Source organism: Chiloscyllium plagiosum, chromosome 11, assembly GCF_004010195.1.
Source record: "Chiloscyllium plagiosum isolate BGI_BamShark_2017 chromosome 11, ASM401019v2, whole genome shotgun sequence".
Taxonomy (NCBI): Eukaryota; Metazoa; Chordata; class Chondrichthyes; order Orectolobiformes; family Hemiscylliidae; genus Chiloscyllium; species Chiloscyllium plagiosum.
Window position 1 is genome coordinate 32,210,886 of NC_057720.1, and position 15,968 is coordinate 32,226,853.

The 15,968-nt window shown below is 40.8% G+C and overlaps 1 protein-coding gene across 1 annotated transcript in view; it reads left to right on the top strand.

The window, feature by feature from the left end:
• The window catches only part of LOC122554277, a 254,601-nt gene extending 244,422 nt beyond the window's left edge, over positions 1 to 10,179 (top strand). The window contains exons 29-31 of the mRNA XM_043699049.1: positions 1,216 to 1,415; positions 6,959 to 7,176; positions 9,652 to 10,179. Of these exons, the coding sequence (XP_043554984.1) occupies positions 1,216 to 1,415; positions 6,959 to 7,176; positions 9,652 to 9,825 (592 nt within the window). The 3' untranslated portion in view covers positions 9,826 to 10,179. The remainder of the gene's footprint in view (positions 1 to 1,215; positions 1,416 to 6,958; positions 7,177 to 9,651) is intronic.
• The last annotated feature ends 5,789 nt before the right edge of the window (positions 10,180 to 15,968 follow it).

Genomic DNA, 15,968 nt, shown 5'->3' on the forward strand with positions numbered 1-15,968 from the left:
GTTTCTTTCATTTTTATTTTTGTCTTTGTTTTAATTATAAGATATGAATAAATAGTGTTTTGTCTCAAGCTTAGTAGTTTGACCAATTGAATTGCATCCGGAACACAACGCCTTACACTTATCTTTAAAATAAGAAAAAGTCAGAGTCTAGACTATCTTCTTAATATATTTTGAGGGAGGTTGGTCTGGTCCATCGCGCATCTCTAAACAAAGGCTAACAGTACCGTCCCTTGCTCAGTTGTACAGCATTCCATGGAAATCCAGCTGCCACAGTTCTGCTACTTCACTATATTGTGAGGGCATTTATGGCTGAAGACTTTACATTAACAGGCTACTCCACACATGCTGCAGGTTCCTGATGGTCCTCGGCTTTCAGATGCACGTATTTCTCATCTGTTTGTGAGGATGCAAGGCAGATATGTTGTGAGCATCCAAAAAAACCAAGTGTGAGTGAATGCAATGAGGGCGAATGAAGTGCCTGGAAATACAGCCTGGTCCTGTCCATGAGCTGGGTGCATGTCCCTGAGCACAGTGTCCTTGTGGCAGCATACAATGATAGTTGGTGGTGCATTGAGAAGTGTAGCATTGAAGTGCAGAAGAGTCCAGTAAGTGGATTGGAGATACACCATGAGGTCTCCTACAGGCTTGCACATGTTAGATGTCAATAATTGTGGATATGCAGTGAGTACCCTAAGAGTGCCCCAAAAAGGTTGGTGCCTGGTGTTCAATATAGAGGTCTGGAGCAAGCTGTGAGTGGAGGTCTCCAAGAAGCTATTCTGGTTTCCATGTGGAGTTTTCCCAATGGTTAGTTAGCATGGTGATTTTGGTAAGACCACCCTGGAAAATTAAAGTGGTGAGTTGCTCTGTTAACAGGGCACTTAACAAGCAATAATAAGTGTCGGTTGACAACTTAACACTCCCTCATGAGAATCTTGTCACCCTGCTTGAGAAAAGCAAACTACATGTGGTATGCTGATCTTGAAATTGAGGTGGACATTGCCGAACATTTCATCCAATCCTGCCACACATTTTACCATAGTCCACATCAGTCAGACCCTGGCAAGGTTCCATCCATTGAAACTGGAACTATATATGGATGGTCTAATGGGGAGGGTATTTCTTTGATATGTTAGTGTGTGTTGTGAATAGGAACATTTTGAAGTATATCACAGAGAACTGGTATAATGACCATTATGCTTTGCCTTCCCACAATAGCTTCAACCGGCCAGACAGTGTGTCATCCTATCAGGAGGAGTGTATCGAAGCATGGAAAAGCACCTCCCCAGAGACGTCTGAACATAGAGTAAAAAGTACAAAATCAGAAGTTTTTAAAGAATTTTTTTTTGTTGATGCTTCTGCAAAAAAGGTGTGCACCCATTCTCTCAATTCATTCCCCTTCCTCGCAGCTTCTTCAGGTAAACATGTCAAAACACATCCTTGATCCTATTATGAGTCTGAACCCACATTATAGGTTAAAAATATGATTTAGTTTTGTCCCTCCTTCAATCCATCGATCCCTATATCCTATTGTGCTACCTCCCCACCACTGTTTGTTGACTAGCTTCTGGTAACCATAACACTTTGATTCAAAAACTTTTATTTGCATTCTTTTTTACAAACCACACCATGACCGTAAGCAAGCACACTTCTGCAGTTTCTTGCACGGTCTCTCACCATCCCCATCTGCATGTTTTGATCTTTTGATCCGAGCTTGCTTATCTTTTCCAATCACGATGCATAACATACATTAACAGAGCCTCCCACCAATATGTAGTCTGAAATTCAGTTTCGAATTTTATTCTTCTTGTCATATATTTCTGCCACTTTGAAAACCACCTCACAGTCTACTCCTCCAACCAGGCTTTAACCAATAGCTCAATGCATGTTTCAACTTTATACATGATATTCCATGTCTAACCCACACTGGCATTTCAATCCCACTCCTACAACAACAGGGATTTACATTGTACTAACTGTGCATTTGTAAGAACTGAAGGATTTTGAATTTAAATAAGCTCACATATACACCCAAACTGGAAAATATTCCTTAACCAAGGCAGTGCACTAAGAAGTGTTCATTTTCATCAATAAAGGAGAAGCATAGGAAAGGAGCCTTGTGAGCAGAAATCCAAGACACAATAAGCCACTAATGTGACACTTTAAAAATGTCATTCAAGGAATGTGGGTGTGGCTGCCAAGACCAGCACATAATGCTGATCCCTAATTGCCCTTGAACTTACCATAAAAATAACACATAGAGGGATTCTGTTCTTAATGTGAAAATAACTCAGTACCAAAGGAAAGTGTTTATGTCTGGATGTTGCTATGGAGTTGTGGATTGGCAGCTCAAACTCAGTTCCCCAACTTCTTATTTCCTTAGCATATGTATAGTCACAGTGCCAGGCAATAGTCCTGTTTGTGGTTAAATGATGTTCTCTAAGACCACATTCAAGTTTTAATCAGCAGATGCTCCTCAATAATGTGACTTGTTGCTTGGATTGTATCATAACTGAAACCTGGCTGGTCCAGGCCATCCCAAAGATGTTAGACAGCTGCAGAAGCCATGGTCAGACCAAAAATGGTTTCGAAGAATTCAATGGTTTCATGGGAGATCACTGCACTTCAACCTGGCTCTGAAATCAATGCTTTATGGAAGAGTGGTTTCTGGGGATGATTTTCACGCCAATCTTCCATCTAATCCTCCTGAGATTGGTCTTCGTCCGTAATTCCATGTCATAGTGCATTTAACTATATAGAGTGGTGTGAGGCAAGGGGGACTGATAGTGGATTGAGGAGGTCATTCAATAAGAGTAGGCTTGGACTGGAGTATATCTTCTCCAGTAACTTGCCTGTTGGGTAGTTTCTCGGGAGTGGGGGGGTGGGGATGGAGATGGGGAGGAGATAGGTGGGTGCATTGATCAAAGAGTACCTGTAATGATACACAGTGTTGAGTTGAGTTGGGTTGGTATTGTGCTAGGAAGCAATATTCTGCAGATGAGAACATAATGTCAAGGAAAGAGGTCCTTAAGGATTTGGTTTAGGATCCCTTAAGATGTCAGTCAGTTTATTGAGGAGGTTGCTGAAGGTTTTTTTTACAGGTATACTGTATAGGGGATACAGGAGTTTACTGAAGAGGAAATCAAGATGGCAAAAAGGGGGCATGAAATAACCTTGGCTGAGAAAATTATGATGAATCCAAAGAGGTTCTTTAAGTATATTAAAGGAAAAAGAATAAATAGAGAGTGAATAGGACCCCTCAAGTGGACTCGTATGTGTAGAACTGCAGCAGATGAGTGAGGTCCTCAATGAATATTTCTCCTGTGTTTTCGATGGAGAAAGACATGAAGACTTGGGAATTTGGGGAAGTTAGTGGTGATATCTTGGGGACAGTCCAGATCACAGTAGAGGAGGTGTTGGATGTATTAGAATGTATGAAGATGGATACATTTCCTGACCCTGACCAGATACATCCAAGAGGCTAGAGAAGAAATTGTGGGGGCCCTGGCTGAGACTTTTACATCATTGTTAGCCATGGGGGAGGTCCCGGAGGACTGGAGAATAGCAAAAGTTGTGCCCTTATTCAAAAAGGGCTGCAAAGAAAAACCTGAGAGCTAAAGACCAGAAAGCTTAACATCTGTGGTAGGTAAGTTACTTGAGAAGATTCTCAGAGATAAAATGTACATGTATTTGGAAAGACAGAGTTTGATTAGGAATAATCAGCATGACTTTGTGCATGGGTGATCACGCCTCACAAATTTGATGGAATTCTTTGATGAAGTGACAAGGAAGATTGACAAGGGCAAGGCTGTAGACATAGTCTGTATTGATTTCAGTAAGGCCTTTGATAAGGTTCCACATGGTAGGCTGCTCTGAAAGGTTAGACCTCATGGAATTCAAGGGGAGCTGGCAAATTGGTTACACAATTGGCTTGATGGTAGGAAGTAGAGGATAATAGTGGAAGAATGCTTGTCTGATTGAGGTTTGTGACTCACGGAATGCCTTAGGAGTCGGTGTTGGGCCCATTGCTGTTTGTCATCTGTATCAATGATTTGGATGAGAATGTGCAAGGCATGATTAGTAAGTTTACAGGTGACACTAAAATAGGAGGTTTCGTGGACAGTGAAGAAGGTTGTCAGAAATTGCAGCAGTACTTTGATCAGCTGGGGAAGTGGGCCAAGAAGTGGCAAATGGAGTTTAATATAGATAAGTGTGGATTTTGGAAAGTCAAATCAAGGTAGGAGTTTCATGGTGAATGGTAGGGCCTTAAGGAGTGTCGTAGAACAGAGCGACCTTGGAGTTCAGGCCACAGTTCTCTGAAAGTGGAGTCACAGGTAGATAGGGCAGTGCAGAACACTTTTGAAACAGTGGCCTTCATCAGTGAGGGCATTGACTCTTTTTTGACTCTGATCTCCAACATCTGCAGTCCTCACTTTCTCGTTGCTATAGGAAGGATGTTATTAAACTGGAAAGAGTGCAGTAGAAACTTGCAAGAATGTTGCCAGGGCTCATAGGGTCTGAGTTATAGGGAGAGGTTGGACAAACTAGGACTTTTTTCTTTAGAATGTAGGAGACTGAAGCAGGATCTTATAGAAGTGATTAAGATCATGAGAGGCATGGATAGAGTGAATACAATTGGTCTTTTCCCCACGGTTGGGGAATCAAGAACTAGAGGGCATCAGTTTAAGATTAGAGGGAAAAGAATAAAAGGGAACCTGAGGGACAACTCTTTTTTACACAGAGAGTGGTATTCAAATGGAATGAGCTGCCAGCCGAAGTGGTTGAGGCAGGTCCATTAACAACAGTTAAAATGCATTTAGACAAATACATGAATAGGAAAGGTTTAGAAGCGTATGGGCCAAGTGCAGGGAAATGGGGTTAACATTGATGGACCTTTTGCTCGGCCTGGACCAGTTTGGGTCAAAGGGTCTGTCTCCATGCTGTAGGACTCTATGACTCTATGATTCCTGTTAAAGTGCTGTTCTATGTGAGTGTTCTGTCAAGGGTGATGCTTAGATAAACAGGTGGAGCACATGCTTCAGTCACTAACCATCCGGGATGATTTACAAGACCCTCACATTGCTGTCATTACAAAGGTGGAATGTGCTAGAGTCTGTTTGACTGGTGTTTGGTTGTAGGCTCCACATCTTTCAGTCATCAGTCAGCCATAACATTATGTAATGCATCTTCCAGCTCAGATGAAGTCTGAACCTGTAGTACACAGCAGATGTTTTCTGCATGGATAAACCGGGACCAGGTGGGGGGCAGTTTGTTGATGTACGAGTTGAATAGGGTTGGGGCTAAGACAGTCTCCTGAGGTAACTCATTCATCTATTTCCTCCAGGCACTAGTGTTGTCACCCATATGCCTCTTGACCCTGAACTGTCTGTGCTGGATTAGCAGTTCAATGGTTTCACTAACCCAGGGAGGGGAAACGCTTGATATTTTGATGAATATGTCCATATGTCAGACTGTAGTGAATGGTAGGAAGGTCACAGCAAATCATCCTGTTTTGAGATTCCTTTGAAATATATTTTCAATGAAAGTGAGAAATGTGACGACTTGCTCACATACACTTCTTCCTTGTTAAAAGCCTGCCTAGTTCTATACTCGGGATGTTTTGCCACTTCTGCCTTAATGTACTGTAGGACCAATCATGCTACTACTTTGAAGCACACTGATAACAAGGATATTGGCCAGGAAGTTTATGGTAATTTTGAATCTTTGCTGTTGTATCTAATAAGCTCCGATAATGAACGTTAAATACCTAGTGACTGAAGGTAATAGGGTAACAAGGTGTCTGTTATATATTAGTTAATTATACATAAATGCATCAAAGGTGTCTTGCGGTGCAGTGGTAGTGATCCTAGCTCTGAGTCTGGAGGCCTGGGTAAAAACCTCACCTGCTCTAGATCTGTATAATAACATGTCTGAGCAGGTCAATTAGAAAAATATCTATTTGGACACATCATTGGGGGTTTTTGTGACACTGGATAGTGCCCCTAACTTTGATCGAGAGACCCTACTTTAATGCCCATCTGTTCCAGAGGTCCATCATAACATCACTGAACAGGATGATTAGAAAATATCAGATTGCAAAGTCAGACCAGCTCTTACTAACCTCTGAAAACACAAAGACTCAGGAATATTTAATCACATCTGTCATCTTCAAAAAAAAACTCTACTTAGATACATCATTGGGGCTCTTACGATGCAGTGGTAGTATCCCTATGTCTGAGCCAGGAAGCCTGGGTTCATGTCCCACCTGTTCCAAGGATGTGTCATTACACATCTGAACAAGATGATTAGAATATCTACTAAAATATGTTGTGAGGTCTGTTGTGGTGCACTGGTAGTGTCTCTAACTCTGAACCAAGAGACCTGAGTTTGAGATCCACCCTGTTTAGAAGTGTGTCATAATAACTCAGAACAGGTTTTCTTTAGAAATCTAGATCAATATCTCTGGTTCAGATAGACTGCAAGCAGCACAGTCTTGTGACAGATCTGTGGACCAAAAGGTTCAAGTTTAAAACTGTGTTAAACAATCAGTTGTCTCCACCATAGTGTTCTAGTTCAGGTGCATTCTTACAAATAGATTTGGATCTCCTTTAAAATTTGCCTGACTCTGAAAGGCTGATGACATGAGACATGCATAGGATTTTGATAGTCTTCCCTCAGATAACTTCTGTATACGTTTAGGCCAACCGGGAGTGGAGTCATGAGCTAAGGTGCTTTAGAAATTCAGAGGATATCAGCAGTGCCCAGGTTGATGGCTTAGTGTACTTTGTCCAACTGCAGGACATTGAAGTGTTCAAACTTGCCATTGTATAGCCTGTGGAAGGATTCTCAGAAAAATAATAGTATTAATAAATACTATTAATAAATAACAGAGGTTTAAATGATGCTGGGGAAGGTGAAGCAGACTGATTTGCACATTATGTATTCCAATACTTGCTTTTAGGTGCTAATGACTTGCATGAGACGTTTATACCAGAAAATCAACTGAAAAGGGAGACATGCAGAACACTTTCCATCATATCACTTAATGGCTTCACAGTGGCATCAAAGACGTCTTTACCATTCAAGTCAGACAACATTTATGGCCCTCAAAACCTTCAACTGCACAGAAAAGACAGGAAGAGAAATTCTACTCTTCATTCACTCAGCAAGCAAAATGAGGTGAAATTAACTCAATCTCTAAAATTATTTTAAGGAACATTACATCACCATAGTAATTCTTTGTGAATCACTGACAATACAATTTTATCTCCAATAATCTGTCAGTTAAACATTTTGAAAATAATTATTGCATCATTGATTAATCTGATCATCCACCAGTAGCCACCATTTTGAATAACAGAAGAACTGAGCTACTCAGCCTCACCTTTTCCTCAGGGTACACGAGGGCAGAAAGGGCAAAATGGAATAAATATTGAACAATAGTATAATTGGAGCTACCTTGTAGATGTTAAGACACGAGACAATTATTCAGTGTCTGGACACTTTAGACAATTTTGGTTTGCTTCCTCAGAGCAGTATTACTGGAAGCCTCTGTGCTGTTTTTGAAGATCAAAACTTCAACATTTGTTGATATTGATATTTTGCTGTGCAATGATGCAATGATTCACATTAATTCTAGGTCAACTACATTTTAAACATTCATTAAACCACAAATAAGAATTACTGCGTTCAAGAATCAATAGGTGAATTGTTATAATTGGTACATTATTTCTATGTAGCCACTAGCTGGTCATTTCAAACATCTGAGAAGCATATTTTTGTTTCAACAAAAGATAGGAAAAAAAAGTCTAAATACGAGTTGTGAAATGAAATGAGTAAATGCAAGGTGCAACTTGGTTTTTTAAAAAGCAATAATTAGAATGTTAATAGGTATGGTGCTGTGGTGGAGTAGAAGGATTTAGAAATACAGTTGGAAAATCTGTTTTTTTTTAAAAGAACAACTACAGTATTTCTAGTTTTTTTTATTTTTAGATTTAGAATTCCAACTGTGTTGAAACAGACCCTTCGGCCCAGCAAGTCCATACCGATCCTCTGAAGAGTAACCCACCCAGACCTATTACCCTACCCTATTATCCTATATTTACCCCTGACTAATACACCTAACCTACGCATCCTTGAACACTATGGGCAATTTAGCATGGCCAAATCACCTAAACTTTATCCTGAGAGGTACACATATGAATGCCAAGAAGGATTGTTGAATCGACACAAAGCCTTAATTATATTCTTCAATATACTGTGCTCATTATTGCACTCCACTTTAAGACAATTATTAGCGCTTTCGGAAAGGTTCATTGGATATTAGTTGGAGAAAATAAATGTACAAAAAGACTGGTTGCTCAACTTTGGTTGAACAGATGTTATGTGACAATGCACTTACTAATCATAAACATAGATATGAGATAATTAGAACGCTTGTGGAACCATTGCCAGGTTCTTAGTTCAAGACTGTAGGAAGTGACTTAGCTGGTAACTTGTTCTCATTCCTTTCTATGGGTGGTCCTTGACCCCCATGATGCCACAGAATGATAACAACTTTATTCCACCAAGAACATTCATAAGAACATAGGACTCTGGAGCAACAATACATCCATGTGGCCTTTCAAGACTGTTTAACTGGTCATCAAAATCATGTTTGATTGGTTGTGGTATTAGCTTAATTTGCCTGTCTTCACCTTGACCCATACTCTCTTGCCCATCAACATTTTTTTTAACTTAGCCTTGAATAAATCTAAAGACGCAGCCTCCACTACCTTCTAGTGAAGAGAATTTCACATTCTAATGACCCTCTGCCTATAATAGGAGACCTTTTATTCTTAAACAATGTTCCCATCCACCACCCTGCATATCTTCCCTGCCCTCCCATTCAAAATTCCATAATTGAAATGCTGTCATTGATATTCATTGCACCTTTCCTATAAGAGGGAGCACCTGTCTTTTAGAAGAGCTGGCTAAATGCACCACATGGTTCTCTGCACAATGCTGAGCACAAAGGCAGACAACAGCGCAAAAGAAAAGAAAGCAATGTAGGGCATGCTTGGCCAGATGCTACGATGATGCAGATGTGGTGGCTGCATAAAACTTATGTCAACCCACCTAATTCAGAACAGGATTTAAACAGTTACACAGTCGCATCTCCTGCACCCAAGAGCTAAAGCATATGAGTTTCTAGTCTGTTTTGTTCTTTACTATAAATTAGGCCTAAATAAATATAAATTATAACAAAATTTGTGATTCTGCCACTCATGACATTAACAAAAGCCATAAGTGGATTGGGCTTTCATTCTTATTTACATCTTTCAGAATATCTGTTATACCAAGGTCCTCTCTGTTCATGGAGATGAATATCAACAATGCCACGACACTGTAATGAAGATCATCAGTGGCCTAGCCAATATTTACCCTCAGCTAACCTCAGTGGAACAAATTATTTGGACAATGATTTCATTGCTGTTTATAGGATTTGGCTGCATACAAATTTCTGTATTTCCTTCATTACAATAATAATTACATTTCAAAAAATACTTAATTGGTTGCTTTGACTAGTCCTGAAGCTATGATATGTGATAGATAGATGAAAATCTATATTTTATCTTAATTTCATTGACCTCTACTTTCTTGTCTATTTCCCAGATGTTGTTTAGAAGATTAGAAAAGCCTTGTCTTTGTCAGAAGAGAATTGCTTTGGCTTATCTTAAAATAGATCCACTGCAGCTCAATGAAAGAAGTTTGGAATCCTCCAAAAGACACTTTTTAGTATTGGGTGAACAACCTGCAATGAACATAATTAAGTTTAATTCAATCTAATTTTCTGTTGTATTTAATTATTTGCATTTCAATTTACGGTTCCTTCTGTTCAGTGAATAACTTCTTTTCAATTATATATTCTTCACTGAGAATTTTACACTACATACAACCTTGTTGTTTTAGAATGTTATCTAAAAATGTAAAGTATATTTATCTTTTGATTATTAGTCAGAGTCAGATGAGGATTTCATCAAAACATTCCTGTGTTCCTGTGTGACTTACATTTCGCTGGTATTTGTTTGTATATTGTCAAAGCAAAATGAAATCACCATGAATTTACAGAAACATTACAATTGTGTTCAGCATAAATAATATTTGTGAAATATATTCATTTACATTATTAAACACCATTACACCACAGAACTGATAAATGTAGTTATTCTAATCAACTTGTTCAGATGTGACACATGGGCATAAGCCTAGATTTTCTGAAGGAGAGATGAGGATAAAGGTCATATTCACGCTTGTTTTCATATTTGCCTCTACACTAATCTGGATGAAGTTGGGTTAAGCAAAAGGCTAATAGTTTATTAATAGTGATAATGCTAATAATTTGGACAACCTTGAAGGTTCATTCTCCCACCTCCCTAAAGTTTGATATTTACATTTTTATCTACAAACTGTTGAAGACAAAGGCAAAATACTGCTTTTTCTTGAAATAAGAAACAAAAACAGAAATTGCTAGAAATAATCAATCTCTATTTTCAGAAAGTATTTGTGAAGAGGGAAATAAAGGATAGAATCTTCTGAATATAGTCCTTGCTTGAACAGCAGAACTGTATGCAGTTCAAGGTTTTCGGTGGATTGGCCATGCTAAATTGCCCACAGTGTCCAGCGATGTCCAGGCTAGGTGGATTAGCCATGGGAAATGCAGGGTTGCAGGGACAGGATAGGGTGGTTGCCCTGGATGGGATGCTCATCAGAGGGACGCAATGGGTTGGATAGGCTGAATGGCTTGCTTCCACACTGTAGGGACTCTGTGATTCTATGAAAGCAATTCACTCCCAGAGTCAAGGCATAAGCATTTCACCACAAGATTTCCCTGGCCAGTTTGGAAGGGTGGATGGGATGATGCACTGAAGCTGTCAAAAGAATGATTTCTAATTAAATGGATCATGACATGAGTTAGAAAGGCTTAACATCACTGAGATTCTTGAGGTTGCAGCAACCACAGTAATGGAAAAAACAAGTGGGAAGGCTGTGCCCTGGGTTTCTCAGTATCATTGAATGGCTCTAGTACAGTGAGTATTCCTAACAATGGGAGCAAAATTACCATGTTTCAAGCTGAGCAAGCCTGAAAGGAATAGATAAGGAAGTGAGGTCCCACCATCCTGGAGACAATGCACCAAGCGACCCACAAGAAGTGACATTCATAGGTGACCAGCTCTTCATTAGTTTTCCCAGACTTCTCCAGCTCCAGGAATTCTCAGGTATTCTCTCTCTCTTCAGGAACAGCATATCCCCAATTGACTCACTCTTAGCCTTCACATTCGCTCAGCAATCCTCTTCCTTTTCCAGCATGATGTCTTCACCAAATATAGCTTCCCTTACACTCAACTTTCAGCACACTGAAGGGTTTGCACTCCCCATGATACCCTGGATTAATCCTCAAACACTCCCTCCCATTTCCATGACACCTTGTCATGCAAGCATTAGAGATGCAGCACCTGATCTTTTACCTCCTGCTATCTCACCACCCAGGTCTGCAAGCACACCAAGGTAAAACACATATTCTTATTGTAGTTTTTAAAATTTAGCACATTGTGGAGAAAAACACAGATGTGGAGATATTTCACAATCTCTCATGTTTCAATCTGCATATGTAATTCCAAGTTTTTGGACAGTTTTCATTTTAATTCACCGCATGACTTTCTCAAGAACCTTTTGTCCTACACTGTTCTAGAGAAGGTCATTGTAAGCTGAGGAAACAAGCTGAGGAAACACATTTGCATCAAACTTCCAGACTCAGCAGAGTTCAGCAACATTCCTAATAAACACTGCCCACATTTCTTTAATCCCAATTGTTGAATTTGAATATGCTTTAGCAATTTATACCTTCTCTGAACATGTCAGATGCTCAGTGCTGTGTCCAATGTTCTTTATGATGCATATTAACGATTTGGATATAAATGATGAAGAAGTTTGTAGATGATACAAAAGTTGGCTGAATGATGAATCGTGAGGTGGATAGCTATAGTTAGACTGGGTGACCCTTTCTCAGCGAGCAGACATGATGGGTCAAGTGGCCATTTTCTATGCAGTAAATATACCATGATTCTTTCACTTGGTTGTTTTCTTGTGCTAATGCCATCATCTCTTGTCCAGCACTGTAATCTATTTTGTTATTTGACCTCACATGCCTTTCACCTTATTGCAGATTTTCACTTTTGTACTTAACTATTCCAGCAGGTGTCAGTTTAGCTCAGTTTGTTGGATAACTGGTTTGTATTGCAGATTTAATGCTAATAGTATGTGTTCAATTCCTGTACTGGCTAAGTTTACCAAGGGGATTGATTTTCTTTTTCTCAAACTTTCCCTCATCTGAGGTATAGCCACTAGTAGCAGCCATCTTCCTGTATTGAGAGAGAAGCCATCTTCCTGTATTGGTCTGGTGAGACTATGGTTACTTTACTCCAACAATTTCCTTGTGAACTCACTTAAAATGTTTGCAACTCTACTTCTATTTTGTTCCTTACTCCGCAGATACCTTTTGACGTGAGTATTTCCAACTTATTGTTTATTTTTAATTACTGAAGAGTCAGTTTAGAAAGAGCAAATAAAAGTACTTTCTAGGTATTGAAGATATATCTTAGTCACATATTGCTTACTTTTGGAGTTCACTTAAAACTCAGAACCCTGAGAATCAGTGGATTAAAATCTTTAATATTTCTACTTTAAAGAGACTCTGAGTTGCTGCTCTCTGTGTCCTGCTCATTTGTGTCTTGTGTTGCAGTGAGAGACTTTGCATCGGGTTAGCATTCACTTCCACTAGGTGTTTATGGTTCTCATATACGTTTTTACTTTGAATGTTATTCCTGTATTTTCTGGACTATAAATGCTAAAATAAATCTGAAATGATCCGCTGAGGGTGAGAGAAGGCTCACAGCTGCCAGCCATGCTGCCAGACATCTCTCTCTCCCCGGAGCTCCGGTTTCTTTGTACAATAAACTCTGTCGTTGAATTCTGATTCAAGAAAGCTGCAATTAACAACTTGAAACTATTAAGCAAATGAAAGAAAGAAGCATCTCATCTGTTAACAATTGGAAAACTAAAGGAAATCTAACATGAGGGTCACTGATTAAACTCACGTGACCATATTCCCAACATTTCTGCATATACAGCCTTATATTAATTGCAAAGAGTTCCACCTTTAAAGATCCAATTTATCTACAATTATAGAATAATGCACGTAAACAAACCTTATCCGCAAACCTGGCTTATCAATCCTCGGAGCCTGTTTCTATTCTGTTTCAAATTATGGGCTGTTTTTGTCTGAAAATAGAACACAGCTTCTTTTGAAGGTGCATTGGTGGTAGCACATTTAGTGACAGTATAGGATTATCATAGAAATATGAGTATGAATGCTGCAATGTGAGACTGTATATATTAGTGAGCATTGAGAGTGTCCAAAATGGCAAGTATATTTTGCATTGCAGGGAATGATGCTGCAATCTGATTTGTAGTGAAGTGGAGTTGACACGGGGCATGCTGATACAGGGCACACAGACACACGAGGGCCGCTGAGCCATAAGTTGGTCACTTAGCACACAAGATGGCCACTGAGCCATTACATAGAAAGGTACCGTGAAGCATACACAGACACTGCCTGAGACCAACAGGATACCTGCACAATAGACACAGAACAAAGATAATTAGTTTAAGGTGGGTTGGGGAGAGAATACGCGCCAGTAATGTCTACTGCCCACTGAAGCGTCTGAGTCCAGCCACCACCTTAAATAGAAATGTTAACTACCTGAAACTGCTTGTATACAAGTGTTAATACCTTAGATTTGCAGTAATGGAGAATGATCTTCCTTCTCAGGAAGAACGATCATGATCAATTACTGCAGCAAGGGACTTCTGCGTAGCTGCTGAAACTGACAATGACTCTGTAGCATTCCTCTGAAACTGACAATGACTCTGTAACATTCCTCTGAAACTGACAATGACTCTGTAGTGTTTTCTGTAAACAAACCATGTTGCACAATAAAGACTCGATATCTGGACCATTATACCATGAAATGCATAAAATATTGTGCCATGTGCTCCGAGGGTGAGAGAAGGCTGGCACTGACACCCGTGCTGCCAGATGTCTCTTTCTCCCCGGAGCTCTTTGTGCAGTAAACTCTGTTGTTGAATTTCAGTTCTGACTCTGAGACTGGTAATTTTCCCCACAACAATCGGCATAGTCAGCAGGATCTCTTATTCCTGGTGCTCTGGTCAAAGGCCATGATCGGGGAGCCAGGGTCAAAATCTGGAGATGGGAAGAATCAAACCGGGCCAAAGACATAATTTAAAAGGGCATACCATTGTAAAGTGCAACTTGTGCGATAGTACTGGGTTAAGTATAAGTGCATGCCTGTGGAGTGTAAATGGGAAAGTGTACTAACTGGTGTGATAACCAGCTGCTTGTGCTGAAACGACCAGAGGACAAGGCAGTGCCAGCCTCAAAAACCCTGCCAAAACAGGTTGTTAAGAGGGGTAACCCTCCTCACCGCGATGGTTGAGAATTGAAGTGGGAATTGAGGTGCCTAGGGCACTAGGAGTTGTGAAGCACAAGTGGCAAAGTCAGGTAATGTTGGACTCTGTAGGGACGAACACCGCAGCGTCCAGTTAGAGCCTGGTTAAAGGTTGGGTGCTGTCTGTTATTGTGTTTTAAATTGAAGTGGTGAGGAAAAGGAGCTGATCACTCTGACCAAGAGCCAAACTCCAGTGAAGCAGCATGTTGCCGAGGTGGGAAGCGTGGACACTGTAACCATGATACTCTGTCAGCCCGTAGTAGAATGACAGAGCTTAAATAGTGGCAGTGGCCTGGAGATTAAAATGTCTGTCCAGTAGAGAGCACACTGGGCTAGAGGTAAGTTCTGGGCTTATTGGGCGGTGTTGGAACAGTAGAGGTGGCCAGGAGAGCAGAGGAGTCCCGGGAGAGAGCACACCCTATTGAGCCAATGTTCCCAGCCGACCAATAGGTACTAACTAGTGGTGGTGGCCGGGAGGGTAGAGAAGTCCCACCGGTAGAGAGCATACTTTGCTAGGAGACTGCTACGCCATACGGTGTTGGGACAGTATTAGTGGCCAGGGGGTAGAGAAGTTCCACTGGTTAAGGGCACTTTACTATTGGTGGTATCCGGGGGGTACACAATCTGTGAGATGGCAGATCAGTATTTTAAAGGGGATACTGCAGGTTCCCTTATTGAGAAATACAAGACTAGCGCTGACAGAACAGATGAAGAAAGGTGGCTGGGATCCATCCGAGACATTAGTACAGCAGGGAAATTAGATTGACAAAGAAAAACAAAATAAAACTAAAAAGATAGGGGTAATGTTAGTGTACCAATTAGCAGGCCTAATTGAACAAGTAGGTGCCTCCACTAGCAGGTGGAGAAAAGACTAAGCTGGAAATGTGTTGCTGGAAAAGCGCAGCAGGTCAGGCAGCATCCAGGGAACAGGAGAATCAACGTTTCGGGCATAAGCCCTTCTTCAGGAATGAGGAAAGTTTGGCCAGCAGGCTAAGATAAAAGGTAGGGAGGAGGGACTTGGGGGAGGGGCGTCGGAAATGTGATACCAGCAGGCTAAGATAAAAGGTAGGGAGGAGGGACTTGGGGGAGGGGCTTCGGAAACCAGCAGGCTAAGATAAAAGGTAGGGAGGAGGGACTTGGGGGAGGGGCGTCGGAAACCAGCAGGCTAAGATAAAAGGTAGGGAGGAGGGACTGAGGGGAGGGGCGTCGGAAATGTGATAGGTGGAAAGAGGTCAAGGTGAGGATGATAGGTCAGACTGGGCTGGGGGGGGAGAGGTGGGGAAGAAGATTGCAGGTTAGGAAGGCGGTGCTGAATTCGATGGATTTGACTGAGACAAGGTGGGGGGAGGGGAAATGAGGAAACTGGTGAAACCCGAGTTCATCCCTTGTGGTTGGAGGATTCCT